The 15,384-nt window shown below is 40.2% G+C and overlaps 1 protein-coding gene across 5 annotated transcripts in view; it reads right to left on the bottom strand.

Annotated features, from left to right (window-relative positions):
- Window positions 1-15,384, bottom strand: part of SMYD3 (SET and MYND domain containing 3) — a 377,644-nt gene that overhangs the window by 360,112 nt on the left and 2,148 nt on the right. Inside the window, exon 1 of one of the 5 annotated variants that reach the window (XM_080586733.1) lies at window positions 14,725-15,336. The exons of the other annotated variants lie outside the window; for them this stretch is intronic. Coding sequence (XP_080442859.1) covers window positions 14,725-14,801 — 77 coding nt within the window. The 5' untranslated portion in view covers window positions 14,802-15,336. Of the gene's footprint in view, window positions 1-14,724; window positions 15,337-15,384 lie in introns of those variants that run through there. 5 annotated transcript variants of the gene reach the window in all.

The following is a 15,384-nucleotide window of genomic DNA, read 5'->3' as shown; positions in this document are numbered from 1 at the left end:
AGGTTTCGAAGGTTTATTGTGATGGGCAAAAGCTGGAAGAGCACTAGAGTTTTTGTTAACATGGATCAGAAATACTGCTTTTCAGCACAAGTTAAATAATACTGTTAAAATTAACAGCAGCGCTATGCTTTGCAGAGTAAGTGAAATGCCAGCAGCACCTATTTGAAAAACATGAACCTCCTGTAGTCTCTAGCGTCATCCATGCCCCAAACCAATGAGCCAAGAAAGTGCATGGGGAAGAATAATCAGTCACAAACATACTGGTCTGTAAAAACTTCACTTTCATTAAGACTGCAAAATAAAAGTTTCTCAAGTGTGTACATGCACATATATATATATATTTCATCCATATACACAACCTCCCCTGGTTTTTTTTCTTCTTAGCCTCAATTTTTGACCTCTTATTGGCTGCTCATCACCGTCTCCTCCCATGCCTCATGAGCACACTGCACCCAGTTCATCACCATTTGGGCTTGCCTGCCATCACCCCAGAAGCAACACACTGCAAGATGCCCAAGCTCAGAGCTGCACCCCCATGACAGCTCAGGCACCCACCCCTTCTGGAGCTCTGCAGATGCAGGTGTAATCCCTACACTTCACTCATTTTGCTGCTTGAAATGTTCATCTACTGTATGTTTCATTTTGCAGGAATTCTTCAGAGAGAAACCTTAACAAAACCTGAAAAGCTTGCATTTATGCTGCATTTTGTGTGCTGCAGACCTGGCAGATGTTTCCCAACTAAGCCTTTTTAAACTGGGAAACGACACATTAGGATGCTGACATAAAATCTGCTGATTCAGGACCGTGTGTTTGCACTTTATGTGAAGTGACTGTTTCATCCAATTTGATAAAAAAACTCCAAGCATGATAACAGGTTGTTGCATTGCTGAAGATGAGACCTTTCATGGAAGATAGAAAACCAAGGCTAATAACTGAACTCTTAATTTATAAATTTGGTGGAGGCTTTTTTGTTTTTAATTTTTTTTTTATAGCAGCACAATATGCCAAGGACTGATGGATCAATCCCTCTCCAACACACACACAGTTTTTAAATGATTTTTCTGTATTCCTCATTCTAACCCATGAGTTAAGTAGACATCAGCAGTGTCTCACCCCAGAGACAGCAGAAATTCAGTCATCTACTTGACTTGGAAACTGCAAGGTTTGTGTTTGCAAAGCCTTCAAAAACCCAAGGTAGAAATCCAGATTAGTACATTAGTTTGGTATTAATCGTTCTTGTTAAACTCATGAACTTGAGCTAAAATATGAACTGAGCTTGCAAGACTAATTTGTGTTGGCAATGTTCAAGACAGAATTACAAATGGATGCTCAAGGTTTGTCTGAGAAACTATGGGATCTGGGGATAAAAGGCTTCTGAACAATTAATGACATTGCCAGTAAAATAAATAGACAGTCATCTGCTAAAACTGGGTATATATAAACACATAACCCTAAACCAAAGTATATATCCTATGAAAATACTGAACAGATTAATATACGATAGGTAGTGTCAAGACAATTGTTTTTATGACAGTAAAAGAACATGCTACAACTATTTTCAAGCAAAGATTATGTACTTAATAGAACCATCAGAGAACAAAAAAACTGTGCGTGGGAAGAAAACTAAAACTGAGACCTGGACTCGGTAGAATACTTCAGAATAGATATCCAAAAAAATCAGAGCCTTAGCTAAGGATAAAATCTTAATGGATTACCAATTCATTAACATATTTACATGCTATAGAAGGCGTTTATATATGTATATATATATATTTTTTTTTTTAACAGGGACACTGACTTTGAAAAGGAAATGACATTGAAAAATCAAGAGGAAATGTAAATATTTTAGAATCCTCACAAGAAAAACAAATCCTAAACACAGTACATCATTACAATTAATTTGTGGAGTATTAAAATAACATAGTAAGCATACCCCAAACTAATTGCAAACAGACAAACTGGCAGAATAAAGCATCCTACCATTATATAATATTTAACTGGAATTCTTTTAAAGAAATAAACCAAAAAGCAGCTGAAGTTCATTTCTGTACCAGAGAAGCATGTTTTTAAGATGGAATTACTCATTCTTGGATATCTTCAACTCCTAGAATTTGCTCATCCTATGCAATTAAGAATACGACAACTCTTAGTTGAATGACTTGAAGAGATCAAGTAAGCTCCCAAATACTTGATTTACAGTTAAAACTGTTCAAGTATATTTTCTAAGACAACAAAAGCTCTATTTATGAAAGCGTACTTAGGATGCATATATCAAAACCATTCACGCATCAATGTTTTCTAGTAGAAAATATTTAATAGGTGAGTTGACAGCTGCAGGTAAAAATACTGGCTAAAGGATACTGGATTTACATTTACTATGCAAATAACAGGAGGAAAACCATAGATTTCTGTGAACAAAAACTAGAGTTTACACCAATAATGAATTCTGAGTGCAGTAGACAGAACTTACACTGTATAATACCATCCTTTTGTTCAGTGATGGACTTCCCTTGTACCACTGAAGTCTTTGACAAGATTTTCACTGGCTACAACAGCGCAGGATGAAGGCAGTAATAGAGTAACAAATGACACAGTCAGGTGAGTTTCTTGGAGCAAGGATTGCTGTACTGTGACCAGTGAAAAAGTAAATGAGCTTTGACACTAAAATCATCTGTGTTTCAGGTCAGACCATAGCTGATCAGCTGTGCACTGACACACTGTAAAAAGCACTGAATACTCAAGCTAGCTGAGGTAATGTTTTATAAGGAGATATTATATATATGTATGTATGTATGTATATGTATATATATATAAAGCAACTATCACCATATTGATAAACACTCTTTGGAAGAACTCTGATGGTAGGGGTAAGAACAGGAGTTGGCCTGTTAGTACTTCAACGCTTCTAATTCCAGTCAATTCTCACAAAAAGCCAACTCACCTTGGCCACCCTCCTCACCAAAATTTCCCATGATAGATACCCAACTAGCTTTTTGGAAGAATTATTTGTGATCTTCAAATGACCTTGAAGCTTATAAGTGTCTTAAGACTGTACAGCCAAGCCCATCTAAGAAGGGTAAAGTGCACAGTGACCACTGTCAAATTAATTGTTCCATCAAAAAGCACTAAGTAAAAGGCTTTAGCTCTGCTATGCTCTATTGCATGCAGATACATCTTCAATAACTGCCCCGTGGGAGTTTATGGATTCTCCATGACCCCTGCAGAAACACATTGACTTCTTCCCTGCAAATTCTATTAGAATCGGTCCCTGCAACACTGCCCACAATAATCAGGAACACAAAGAGCTTGATTTATGGATAGGCATTCTGTTTTAGGCTAACTCAATGCAATATAAAATAGATAACGGTATGTGATGGCTACTTAGAAAAAACAAAGTCAGCTGCATCCTATTCTATCACAAATTAGAAAAGAAGTTTTAAATCTCTAATTTAAAAAAAAGGACAAGGAAAGGTGAAAGTAAAGAGTTTTCCCTACATATTGGCCTTTTGCAAAGTACCAGGATCCACACACAGAAGAAACTATAAACAACAGAAGGCAAATACAGTCATCCTAATATTTTTTTTTATTTATTTATTTATTTCAAGTTCACTTAGAACAAAAAGCATCTGTTTGACAGGATTTTAATGTCCGTAATAGGAACAAAACCAATCAAATGTGTCATGGGCTAACCCTTCTTCAGAGAACTGGAAGCCCCAGTCAAGGACACAATGATACTTCTTGCATTTCCTCGCTGTTAATGGACAACATTCAGCTAAAAATATTTAACACTATTCAGTTCAGATCAAAATTTTAAGACATTTAGACTGACAAGCAACCAAAAATCTTTACAAGAATAACGTAAGACATCTCATGAGAGAGAACACCGGTACAGCAAAAACATTAAACTTCAAGTATTTCTTTTCCATTATTATCATTTTGCTTCTGCATTTCTATAGTTTGGCTCCAAGCATCCAAGTAGTTCTAAATATAGGAACCACTTCCATAATTTTTAAGTATAGAAACTACTTTCATAATTATTGAAGTTGGATCAAGATCTGCTGGAAATAGTTGTCAAATGATGAGCAGAACAAGTTCACAGAAAACAAGCAGATTAAATTATTAAGCCATATGTCACACTTGCAGTACGTGGGACAACACAAGCAAAAAATACATCAGCTATCCAATTTTTTGTGGCAATAAAATAGCGGCTGAAAATAACCCATAAGAACACTAAAAGTTCAGGAGGTTATGACAAAGGTTTTAGATCTCAGGATGGGTCTGTTCATAGGAATGCTTATGGAAAACAGGACAAAATAATACTAACTGCAAGAGGCAGGCAGACTGTAGTACTTACATTGTAGTACACAGTGCCAGCAGCCACCTTACCACCATAATAAAGCTTGTTCCACCAAACACATACCATATTTATTTGTTAAATAGATCATCAGTAACTGTAAAATAAAAATCAAGACTGCTTTTTCCATTTAAGCTAACTATTTGAAAACAACTTCTAAAATAAAGAAATTAGACTATTAAAACTGTTTCCTATTTCAGCTATAAAGTAAGCTTAGGAGAACATACTGTTCTTCCAGTTAAAATTATTCCCACTTTTTATGGCATAAGCAGCAGATATACACAGAAATGTAACAAAAGTGAACAAAATGCGTTTTGGGAAATTACTAACTCTAGAAGACATACAACAACTTTCTGCTCTGTCTTCATTACAAGTCCTAAGAACAGATATTTGCAGGAGTGAGTCCACAGAGGCTTTGTTCTTCCTGACTGGGAACTCACATCCCCGGCAGCAGTAAGCGTTTTGTTTATGTGTCAAGGACAAACTTGACTTGATAGAAGCTGGGTGAAACTGGTGGTCATTTACTTCCACCAGTTAGAATGAATATTAAGGACCCATCACAAGATGAAGTCACAATACCCGTGCAGTTAAAAGCTACTGAAACTTTGGGACAAGACTAGAAACATTTGTAAGCTGAGGAAAGTTTTCTAGCCCCATCTGCTTCCATGGTGGGCAGGATGGCAGGCGAGGAGGTTCCTGTTGCAGAGACCTGATGTAAAGCACAGACTAGGATGACATGATTAGGCCTGCAATAGCCGATTTCACACTGTCTTACAGCAGAAATTCTACACAATGAGCTTACTTACACGTGCATTGCAGTTTGCAGCTACGTTATTACCTGCGATAAACAGATAACCATTCATTGGCTTCTGCGTAACAAACAACTGGCAAGCTATTTCGTGCCTGGAATAATTTATAGCAACAGGGAGAAAGGTAACGCAGACTGGGTGACTTTGTATCTGGAAAATAAAATGGATATTTCAAATGCTGTTACCTTCCTCTTTACGATACATTGACACTGAGATGTCCCAAAAAAGGACACTTTTAAAAAGGATCCTTATGTGCTACCCAGCAGGAAAGCAAACAATCTTTCAATTAATAAAAACAGCTATTAGTAAAATCCTCTCCAGTACAAATGAATTTTAATAGTTAAAACCAAGAAGAACATATGAGAACGAGCTCCAAATACACGCTTCACAAGCGGTCCTAACAACAAGGGTCATAAACTCGTATGTGTACAGACAGTTACAGCTCATAAGACTCCAAAGGGGGACATTAGAAGAAAAGAAAATTAGAAATTAATAAGTCCACAGTACAGTCTCTCTGAACAGACCAAGCCTGTTTCCAAAGTCAGAACTCCCATGGCCATTTCGAAGGACAACAGAATGGGCTCCATAATTATTTCTGAAGCAGTTGGGAGTTGTGTACATCATTTCATCTGTTCCAAAGCTGGTCTATAAAGGAACAAAAGCTTACAACAGCTCCCCCCTCCCCTCCCCTCACCCCCCCAACAGAAAGCCAAATACCACTGTATTTTGTGCATGTGATGACATTGCTGTGAGCTACCTGTTCAAAGGCGGAGTATGTCCTTTGACATCTCAGTTCCTCCTGAGATTCAGACACAAGGGGCTAAAATCTCAGGTTTGAAAGAGCATTGAGCACCACAGGTAACACTCGCATCCATTGCCGCTGACCATTATACCCACGTGCTCTTCCACCAACAAGCAGCACACCCCTGCTGCCGCTGTGCCCTCAGCCCCAGGCTGTGTCTCCAGCTACACACCTAGCTTTCCTGTTCCCAGCCCACAGCTCTCCCCATCAAATAGAGGCATGGTTTCCCACTTCCCACCCAACGCCCAGTTCCCTCCGCACCAGGTTCCATACAAGCTTCCCAGCAAGAAGCCCTGTTCATTTAGGATGCCTCTAGCCTCTCCTCACAGTGCTTTGCAACTTCTCTAAATTCCAGTCCTGGGCAGAAAGTACAAATCTTTCTAGAGCTGCATTTTCCACTTTCCTTTTGTTGTTTTAGATGCTCTCATTAGCCACATAGAGGGGCCAAAGCCGTGCCAATCTGGTAACTCTCCAGGGAAAATATGGTCTGTACACACCACCTTTCAAAGTCTTTCTGCTGAGATTTCTACACATGCAGGCACAAATCAGAAAGCATGTTTCCCAACCCTTCATACCGTATGTTGTTACTTCAGCTTTGAGCCACCAACACTTCTTGATTTGTATCGCAGTATCATCCATGGCAGACCACTATTTTTAAGGCATGACAGGTTCTTCCCTCACAATCAATTTTTTCCTGAAATATTGAATATCCTTTCCACTTTGGGCAGCTCTCTAGGTTGCACCTACTGAGCCCTGGTAAACAATTTTTCACACCGACGTTCCCTTTGGTCTGTTGTAATTTAGATCCCATCGGCCCCTTCCCTGCTCTTCTATGGTATCAGTTAAGCTTCTTTTCATTCCATACAGGCACTTTTTTCTTGGCCTAAGGACAAGCAAGTTTCATAGCTTTTGAAGCTGGAAGGAACCCTCATGATTTAGCACAATAATATTCTGATCTGGCAAATTGCACACGCCATAAAGTTTCACACAGGAACGCTCTCAGCTCCCGTATAACAGGGACACATTTTGGCAATTTTAAAGAGCTCCATTAATTCTAAATGTACGTATAAACTTGTTGGTGTTGGACTTTCTCCTCTCAGTACTAGGATATTTACAGCAGATTCACCATCTGCTGCCTACAATCACTGTTTAAGATGCTCAGGTGGGCTACAGATCAAATACTGCCCTTAAGGTGATATACAAGTGTACAACTCAACTTTTTTTCTTATTTTGCCTACTATCAGCAACTTCTAAGTATATGGGTGAACAATAAATTTCAAATCTCTCAGATTAGTAAGCAATGAAAAGACCTTACCCAAATTCATAGGAGATGCCTGTGTCAAAACATGGACTCTAACCCTCCACTTGTGTATCTGAATACAAGGTCATCCTTCACCTGCTCTATTCCTCAAGCATCCATTAAAACGTCCCTATCAGCTAAGAAAGTCATCTGTACACATGAGCAAGGTGAATTAAGACAGAGCTCTACCACTTACTGCTTTGACTGTCCACCTACCCCAAGCTCTGTTTGAAAGCTGTCTGTAAAGGCTTCGTCTGGTGGCAGAAAGGAAGAAAACTGACAACTGGTCCTTACAAGTGGGCATCTTACAATGGTCTCTCCAGATAAAAGCACAAAACTAAGTACAGGGATGTTTTAACATCACAAAGGGAATTTCCATAAAGGCAGTAAAGAACAGCAGGATAAGCCTTGCCTGAAACACATCAATAACCACACCATAAAAATAAAGCTATTTAGATCTTGATAATCCCAGTAACTTCCTAATCAGTGAAAAGTTGGTTGAACGCTTATTTCAGCACAAGCACACCATCTTCTACACATTCATTTATTTTTAAAATCAATTTGTTAATACAGAATACTATAATTAAATCAGTAGAAGTGAATCCAGCCTGGGTAACATTTTATATATTTGCAACAGGATTCTCCAGTACATCCAGTAGAAAGGTAAGGTCAGTAAAAAAACCCCACCCCAAGTTTCCACAGGGTCTTTGAAGGGGCCCAATTGTTTTACACATAATACTGAGCATGTTCGCACTCCTTTTAGCATTTCATTTAAAATCTAGATTAGTTTTTGCTTATTAGACCATGCAATGAGGTACTAACCACATCAAATAATTAGTGTAATGCAATGAACATGACTGCCAAAGCAGCAAAGGCTGTTAAGGGGCAGCAAAACCCACATATGAGCAATATGCAGACTGCACGGCTGACAAAATGCTAGCTATCTAGTAGCCGTGACAAGATGAACTTTCTCTGTAATTGGGATGCTAAATAAGACCCTTATAACTGTCCTACTATTATTACGCCTGACGTGATGCTTTTTAGTGCTAATCTGCACAACTCATCTATTGTCCCAGCCATGGAGAGTAACATTCTTGGAATAAGAGATCCTGTTCTGTACTTATCTGAGGGGAAAAAACAAACACTACAGTCTTTAGAAAAAGCCCAAAATTCTGTAACAGATTTTACTTACAATGAAATATGCTTCATTGCTCTCTTTTACAACTGAAACCATGCATTTCTTATGTAGATTACCACACAGCCTCTTTTCCCTCCGGGGCAAAAACTTCAGATAAATCTATCATCACATGCAGAGTTTCATAGACTATTCCAAAAAAATGTTTCTATACCCATTCCGTCTGTTGTACATCAATAGTAACTAATAAGACAGCTTTAATATGACAAGTGGATACAATTTGTAAATAACTGAGTAGTCAGACTCATTTGCTAAAACAGACACTTAGGAACCTAAATAGCTGAGGAGAAAGTGGTTGTCTGTGCCAATTCAGTTTTTAGTTTTTCATCTGGTTTTGCTTCTTCAGAAATCTGGACTGAGACACGTTCAACAGCTGGAGGACTTGGAGCCAATGCACTGCAGAACCCGAAGAGAGCTATACAGAGTACAGATTCACAGCAATACTCAACCGATGCATAGAATGGCTGGATCCAGAGGTTGATCAAAAGAGTCTCAGCTTCTTTCAAAGGAAATTAAATGCATGGCATTAGCCTGGCATAAACCTCTCTCATCCCATATGATACTCAGTAAAGTTTACTTGCGCAGTGACATGCAAAGCAGTACTTCAATTCACTCCTCCTACAAGGACAATATAGGGGGGCCCCAAGAATATATTGATGGCAGTAGAAGGAAGGGCAAGATGCAAAGAAATGGGAAAGGTAAAGCTTATGTCCTTTATGTCTCTCAAAATTTGTCTGAATATTGGTAGCTTGCATACTTGTGGCATTCACTTCTAGAAGTGTGCCTGCAGTGGTAAAGTGTCCCTCCACTGTGACATTTGGAACCAATGGGACTTACAAATACATTCCTGTTAGAAAACATAAATAAAGAGTACTATTGTTATAAAACAATTTAGGATTCAAAAAAAAAAACAGGATAGCACTACAATTTGAACTTGTACGCTAAAGTGAGACGCTTGCAATCTTTTCTTGACAAAAAAACACACACACGAGTTTCTGGCCACTGAACAAAGATCTTACACAGGAAACATACACAGTTGATTTCACACTCAACATTTCAACATTCCCCAGGACACAAGCATCTTTCCCCCCTCCAGGGCAATGCTTCATCAATGCACACAGACGCTGCAGGAGCACCCAGACACCGCAGGAGCACCCAGACACCCAGGTCTCCCCCAGCAAAGCCAGGGGTTGAGTTTCCTCCCTATCAGCAGCGGAAATGGGAACTGCAACACACGAGTGTCAAGGAGACAGTTTGCTTCAAAAAAATACTCAGCCTTGAATTTTGCTTAAGCTTGAGCAACCAAGCTAGTCACAGGATGGGCCCTGAGCTGAAGGCAGTTAGTAGGTAAGATGACAAACGGGAAAGGTAAATATTTTATGAACAGGGGATCATAGCTTGACTTAACACAGGAACTAGGCACTGGCATTCAACAGTTGTGCCGCTTGGCACAGACCCTACAGTCACCAGGACACCCTTGAGCATGAGTCCAAGGCCTACGTTGATCTCCAAGCAGAATCACCTGCTCGGCCACAGAGGTGCACTGGAAGAACGGCGATCACAGCGGGTAGCACAGCCCCTGAAATCAGTAAGATCAGTGACAGAAATAATGTCTCAGAAGGCACTCCTACATAGCCAAGATGTTAACCAAAAATAATCTCCTCTTTGTAGTAAGAAACAACTCCACGTGTCTGTGGTGTTTCTTCTACCAAGTTGAAGCTAGTGTTAGGAAATGCTTCTGGGGAAGGAAAACGTGGCAGAACCAGAACAGGATGGGTGAAGAAATAAACCTTACCCCGGGACAGGGTTAGCCAGGACTGTCCCAGGCTACAAAGCTGTCCTGGTTCCAGTTAGGACAGAGTTAAGTAGCTCATAGTAGCTGGTAGGGTGCTATGTTTTGGATTAGGATGAGAAGAGCGCTGATAACATGCTGATGTTTTAATTGTTGCAGAGCAGTGTTTACACCAGGCCAAGGACTTTTCGGCTTCTTGCTCTGTCCTGCCAGCGAGCAGGCTGGGGGTGCAGCAGGAGCTGGGAGGGGACAGACCCAGGACAGCTGACCCAAACTGGCCAAAGGGGTATTCCATACCATCTGACATCATGCTAAACAATATATAGGGGTGGCTGGCCGGGGTGGGGGGGCCGGCTGCTCGGGGATAGGCTGGGCATCGGTCAGCGGGTGGTGAGCAAGTGCATTGTGCATCACTTGTTTTCTTACACATTATTATTGTTAATACTATTACCATTATCACTATTATTATTATTATTGTTATTATTATTTTCCTGTCTTAATAAACTGTCTTTATCTCAACTCACAGGCTTCACTTTCCCGTTTCTCTCCCCCATCCCAGAGAGGGAGGGGGGAGGGTGAGCGAACGGCTGTGTGGTGTTTAGCTGCCAGCCGGGTTAAACCACAACAAAAGCAGAAAGCATCCTCCCCCTACAAAAAGCCTGGTGGTCCCACAATCCTCAAAGTCCCCTTTCTCTTGCAGGCCCACCCCTGTAGGAGCTTGGAAGTTCCCCTCACCGCCCTGTTTATGGTTTCACTTCCATTCCTAGAGCACCAGGCTAAAGGCTAGCTGCCACTAGAAGGAAAGCCCTGACTGCCTGACCTTCCCCCTTCCTGCAGGGGCCACTTCAGCCCCTCTCCCCCTCAGCAACACCTCAACCGAAGGACACTGACAGATGTATTTATGCATTTATGTTTGGTAAGCTATGGTTCTGCCTTTCTAGCTCCCTCACCTATATGATTTTGACCATCTCAGAACAACTGGTGTAACTAGTTATGAACAAGACTGTCGATGCTCCAGGGGAGAAAAGTTATCCCATTCACCGCATGGCCACAAGCACGTGGTGGCTTTGGAGTACAGCCACGACGGATGCAGCCACCAACAGCTAAATTCCAATGCCTACGGGCAAGATGTCATTGATAGTTCCCAAAGAACTTAAATTCTCTAATGCAGTGTAGAACTTGAAGCAACTTTTCCAAAATAAAGAAAATCTCAGGAGATATCTGAAACTAGTTTTGTCACTACATATGTTAAGCCAGAAGTTATCCATATTTTAATCATTTATGTTTTCCCTTACAGGGCTCATTTTAATTCTGTACTTGCACAATTACAGTTTACCCTAAGAAAATGAATACTAAAGACAATTCAATTCACAAACCTATTCTGGTGGCTTTATCATCTGCTACTAGCCAAGAACATTCCTGTGGAGCGTATTATTTAAAACAATAACATTATGGACTGCACTGTGCAGAGAGGCAGTGTAATACCAGGTGTGCATTGCAGATCCATAGTAAAGCCTAAATTCATTTGAATTTACAAGACTGCAACTTAAATTGTCAGTCACAGCGTGACAAGACAACAATTTTGATATAATGCCTTTCAAATTATAGATCGCTACGAGCACGAAAATTATACAGGCAGAACCACAACATCGTAAGATCTTTAGGGACTTTCAAGGCACGTCTGAACTTGAACGTTTGTTTTCCATAAATGACAGACACTGCAACAAACACTTGACCTAGGAGAATTTGTTTTGGTAATGTCTCTGCCTTTCCAATTTCTCCTTGGACATTATGAAGAGGGGCAACGGCAGGCTAGCAGCAGAAGGCATTAACAGCAGCCTCGAGCCTGCAAGGCAGGGGATGAAGGGAAGGACACGGGCAGGGACCCACCTTGCCTAAAGCATGCCCAGAGCATCCGAAGCTGTACAGAGGAGTGCAGCAAGAACCGAAATACTGCCAAAAGGAAAGGAGAGGGTTTACAGCAAACAGGACCTGAATTACCTTCCCAAAGCACACCTCAAAGAGGGGAAAAAAAAAAAAAAAAAACAAGCAACCTGTCAGACAAGGAAAACACAGACCACAGGATATGCCTAGCAGGAACATGGCAAACTCCCTGGCCACCCCAAAGGGTGCTGCAAGGGAGGCAAAGTCACAGGGTAGGTCAAGAGAATTACCATGAACACTGCCACAAACACCAGGTTTTCCATCTTCCCCACCTTGGAGGAGACTGCAAATATTCCATCAGATGCTAGCTTTATTCACGTAGAAAAGGCAGTTTAGAGCCTTTTCTGGAGGAGGTGCTGCAAGGAAGGGCACTTGATGGTCTGCTCTCTTCACTCTTCCTTACAGATTTTCTTGGCAGCACATGACAGCAGCATGAAAGCCACCCCTCCTATGGCTCCAGTTGGTATTAAGACAAAAAAAAAAGCAGGTCTCACTAACAGTAAGGTCACTTTACTATTGCAGTAAAATGACAAGGGGAAGGGAGAGCATCTTCTAAGGAAAACGTTACTTCTAGGGGTATTGGTCATTCAGCTACAGACAGAAATGCTCGTGCTGCTGGCGGTGGTGTGATTTTTCAAGCCTTGGGAAACTTCCTCACACATCTGCAGTGAACCTGAAGTTCTGACACACTGCATAGCTCGCGTGTCACCTACACTTGTTTCACATCCTTGGCCCTTGCTCCACATGAGAGCAGACAGAGCAGGGAACAATAGCCCTGCAATTCCACTCCTAAGTGACTAGTCAGAAATGCTCAATCGAGTTTGAGCATATGATTCCCAGGATTATCCTACTTTGGAAGCACAAAAATATAACTGCTTCTAATGGCCACCCTATTTCCATTTTCAGTCTGGAAAGACCACTGTGACTACCACTAATCTGATACACACAGTTATAACAACTCCTCTACATCCTACAAAGTCACGTGTTGTGAGAACTACTGGAAATCTCAAACTCTGACTGACGATCAAATGACAAAACACACCAGACTTCTCACATCTCAAAAATTTTATTGCCAACAATCTCACAGCACCAAATCATGTTAACCAACAGTCCTAACTAGACATTTTTCTCCTCTCCAGATACATTTACAAAAGGTGCAGTCATACAAAAATACCTTTTTTCTTTTAAGAAATAAAAAATTCTGAACAGCCTCTGACCCTAACCATGAAAGAAACATCTTGGTTCATTTCATGGTCTATGTCATACATCACACATTCTCAGATATTTACATTTCTTAAGTGTCACTTTCCCGTAAAGGCATAAACAGGATAGCATTTGGGAGTAGGCTGGTGTGCCCTATTTTGCAGCTTCCTCTGAGACAGACCCCAGCAAGCTTGTTTATTTGTTCCTAGCTGTCAACCAGAATTTAAGCTTTCTTGCACTGAATTGTTGTAAAAGCAAAACATTACATGCCATAACACAACACAATGTTTTATAAAAAGCAATCAAACCAAAAAGGAATAACTGGTTTTTAATCCTCATTTTGACTCCCATTCTATAACAGGCTGAGTATATTTTTAATGCAAGGTATGAGGGTCAGACCAAGCAGTGCCATCCCTGCCATGTATTTTGAGGGAAAGTCAATCAGCAGGAATTAATGGCCAATATGACATTGATTACACAGAGGAATAAAACTCTGCCAAGCACCGAGATATCGCTTCCATATTCACTTCCCAGACAAGGAACATCTTTAAAATCTATGTTCAGATTTAACAAGCTGAGCAAACTAAGCAACACCACCAAATAAAATGGATAGCATGATTAAACTCAGGGATGATAAATCAATGTGTGCAAGCAAACTTGGCAGTTCAGTTTTCCGATGTTAAAGGTCAGCACAGACTTATTTTGTTAAACCAGGAAGTAATGGGCAATATTCAGATTTTAATGGAACCGCTGTCTGATTAATTACATAAAGCAAATTCTAATAAATGATGGGATTAAACAAAACAGAATATTAAAAATAACTAATAGAAGAAAAAAGGCCAAATTAGTCTTCACCAAACTTTAAAAATTATATAAGAATATATAAGAATGAGATTACTAATCACTCTGATGAATAAGATCCACAAGGAAAGAGCAAGCACAGCTCCCATGAAACGAAAGCTTGCTTTCATAGCTTGCTCAAGGAGGACATCAATGCACAGATGAGTATATAATTGTGCAAAGGCTAAAAAATAGCTATGTTGTCAGGGACTGGAAAAAAGGTCCTTTTATAGACTGATAGCCACATAAAGAAAACAGAGGAAGGAAAAAAAAGGGTCTTAACAGTCACTTTCTAAAGCAGAAGAAGGTGATGGAGGTTTCCAGGGATTGCTGGCAACTAGCTTTACTCAACATCTTTATCAACACCCAGCAGAACAGAAAACACAATGAAGTCCCCTAGTTTGCAGATGAAATTAAGCTGTCTTTACATAACTCAATCCCCTGCTGTACAAATCTGTACTGAGCTGTTCTGACACTGAACCCACCTTAGAGGCACATGGGAAGAAGCCATACAGAAAGTCTTTAATAGAAGAGAAGGAATTTTTTCTGTTGCTTTTCCCATCGAGTTGTTGGAAGAAGATGCCAACTAAATTTTGTCAGACTTGGATAAAGGCACAAACAGCACGCTTTAGCAAGGCATCACCTCTATTTCTACAGATGTTCCTTGGCAAAGAAGGTACGGCCATACAACACTGTCACGTGTGCTCTGAGGGCATGTCTTCCATGGAAATGCAAACTGACAAATACTTCTTTATCAAAACTTACATTTTTGATCAGATCTTTACTAGGTACCCAACTTCAGGGCATTATATTTTTTATTTGCTAATGTGATATTATTTGAATGAACTACACTATCATATTAAATCAGCCATAACAGAACATTTTGGACCAGCCTCCTAGAAAAACTAGCATGAACCTAGACATCAGAAAACACAGGACTAACTCTGGAGTGAGAAGAAACTGCAAAAGTGGAAATAATTACTAATATCTGCCACCTGCTCTACACATCAGAAGGACCTAATAACACTGACCAAAAAAATTTAACTGCACTATACAAATACTACCAACAGGCCAATAAAGCGAGGAAGGAATATTACGATTTCCACTAGCAGGTGTAGGAAGTAAATAAATAAAACCACTTCATT

Source organism: Anser brachyrhynchus (genome assembly GCF_964034855.1).
Source record: "Anser brachyrhynchus genome assembly, chromosome: 3".
In the NCBI taxonomy this organism is placed as follows: Eukaryota; Metazoa; Chordata; class Aves; order Anseriformes; family Anatidae; genus Anser; species Anser brachyrhynchus.
Note: the sequence above shows the minus strand (reverse complement) of the source record. Positions and strands in the feature narration are given on the sequence as shown.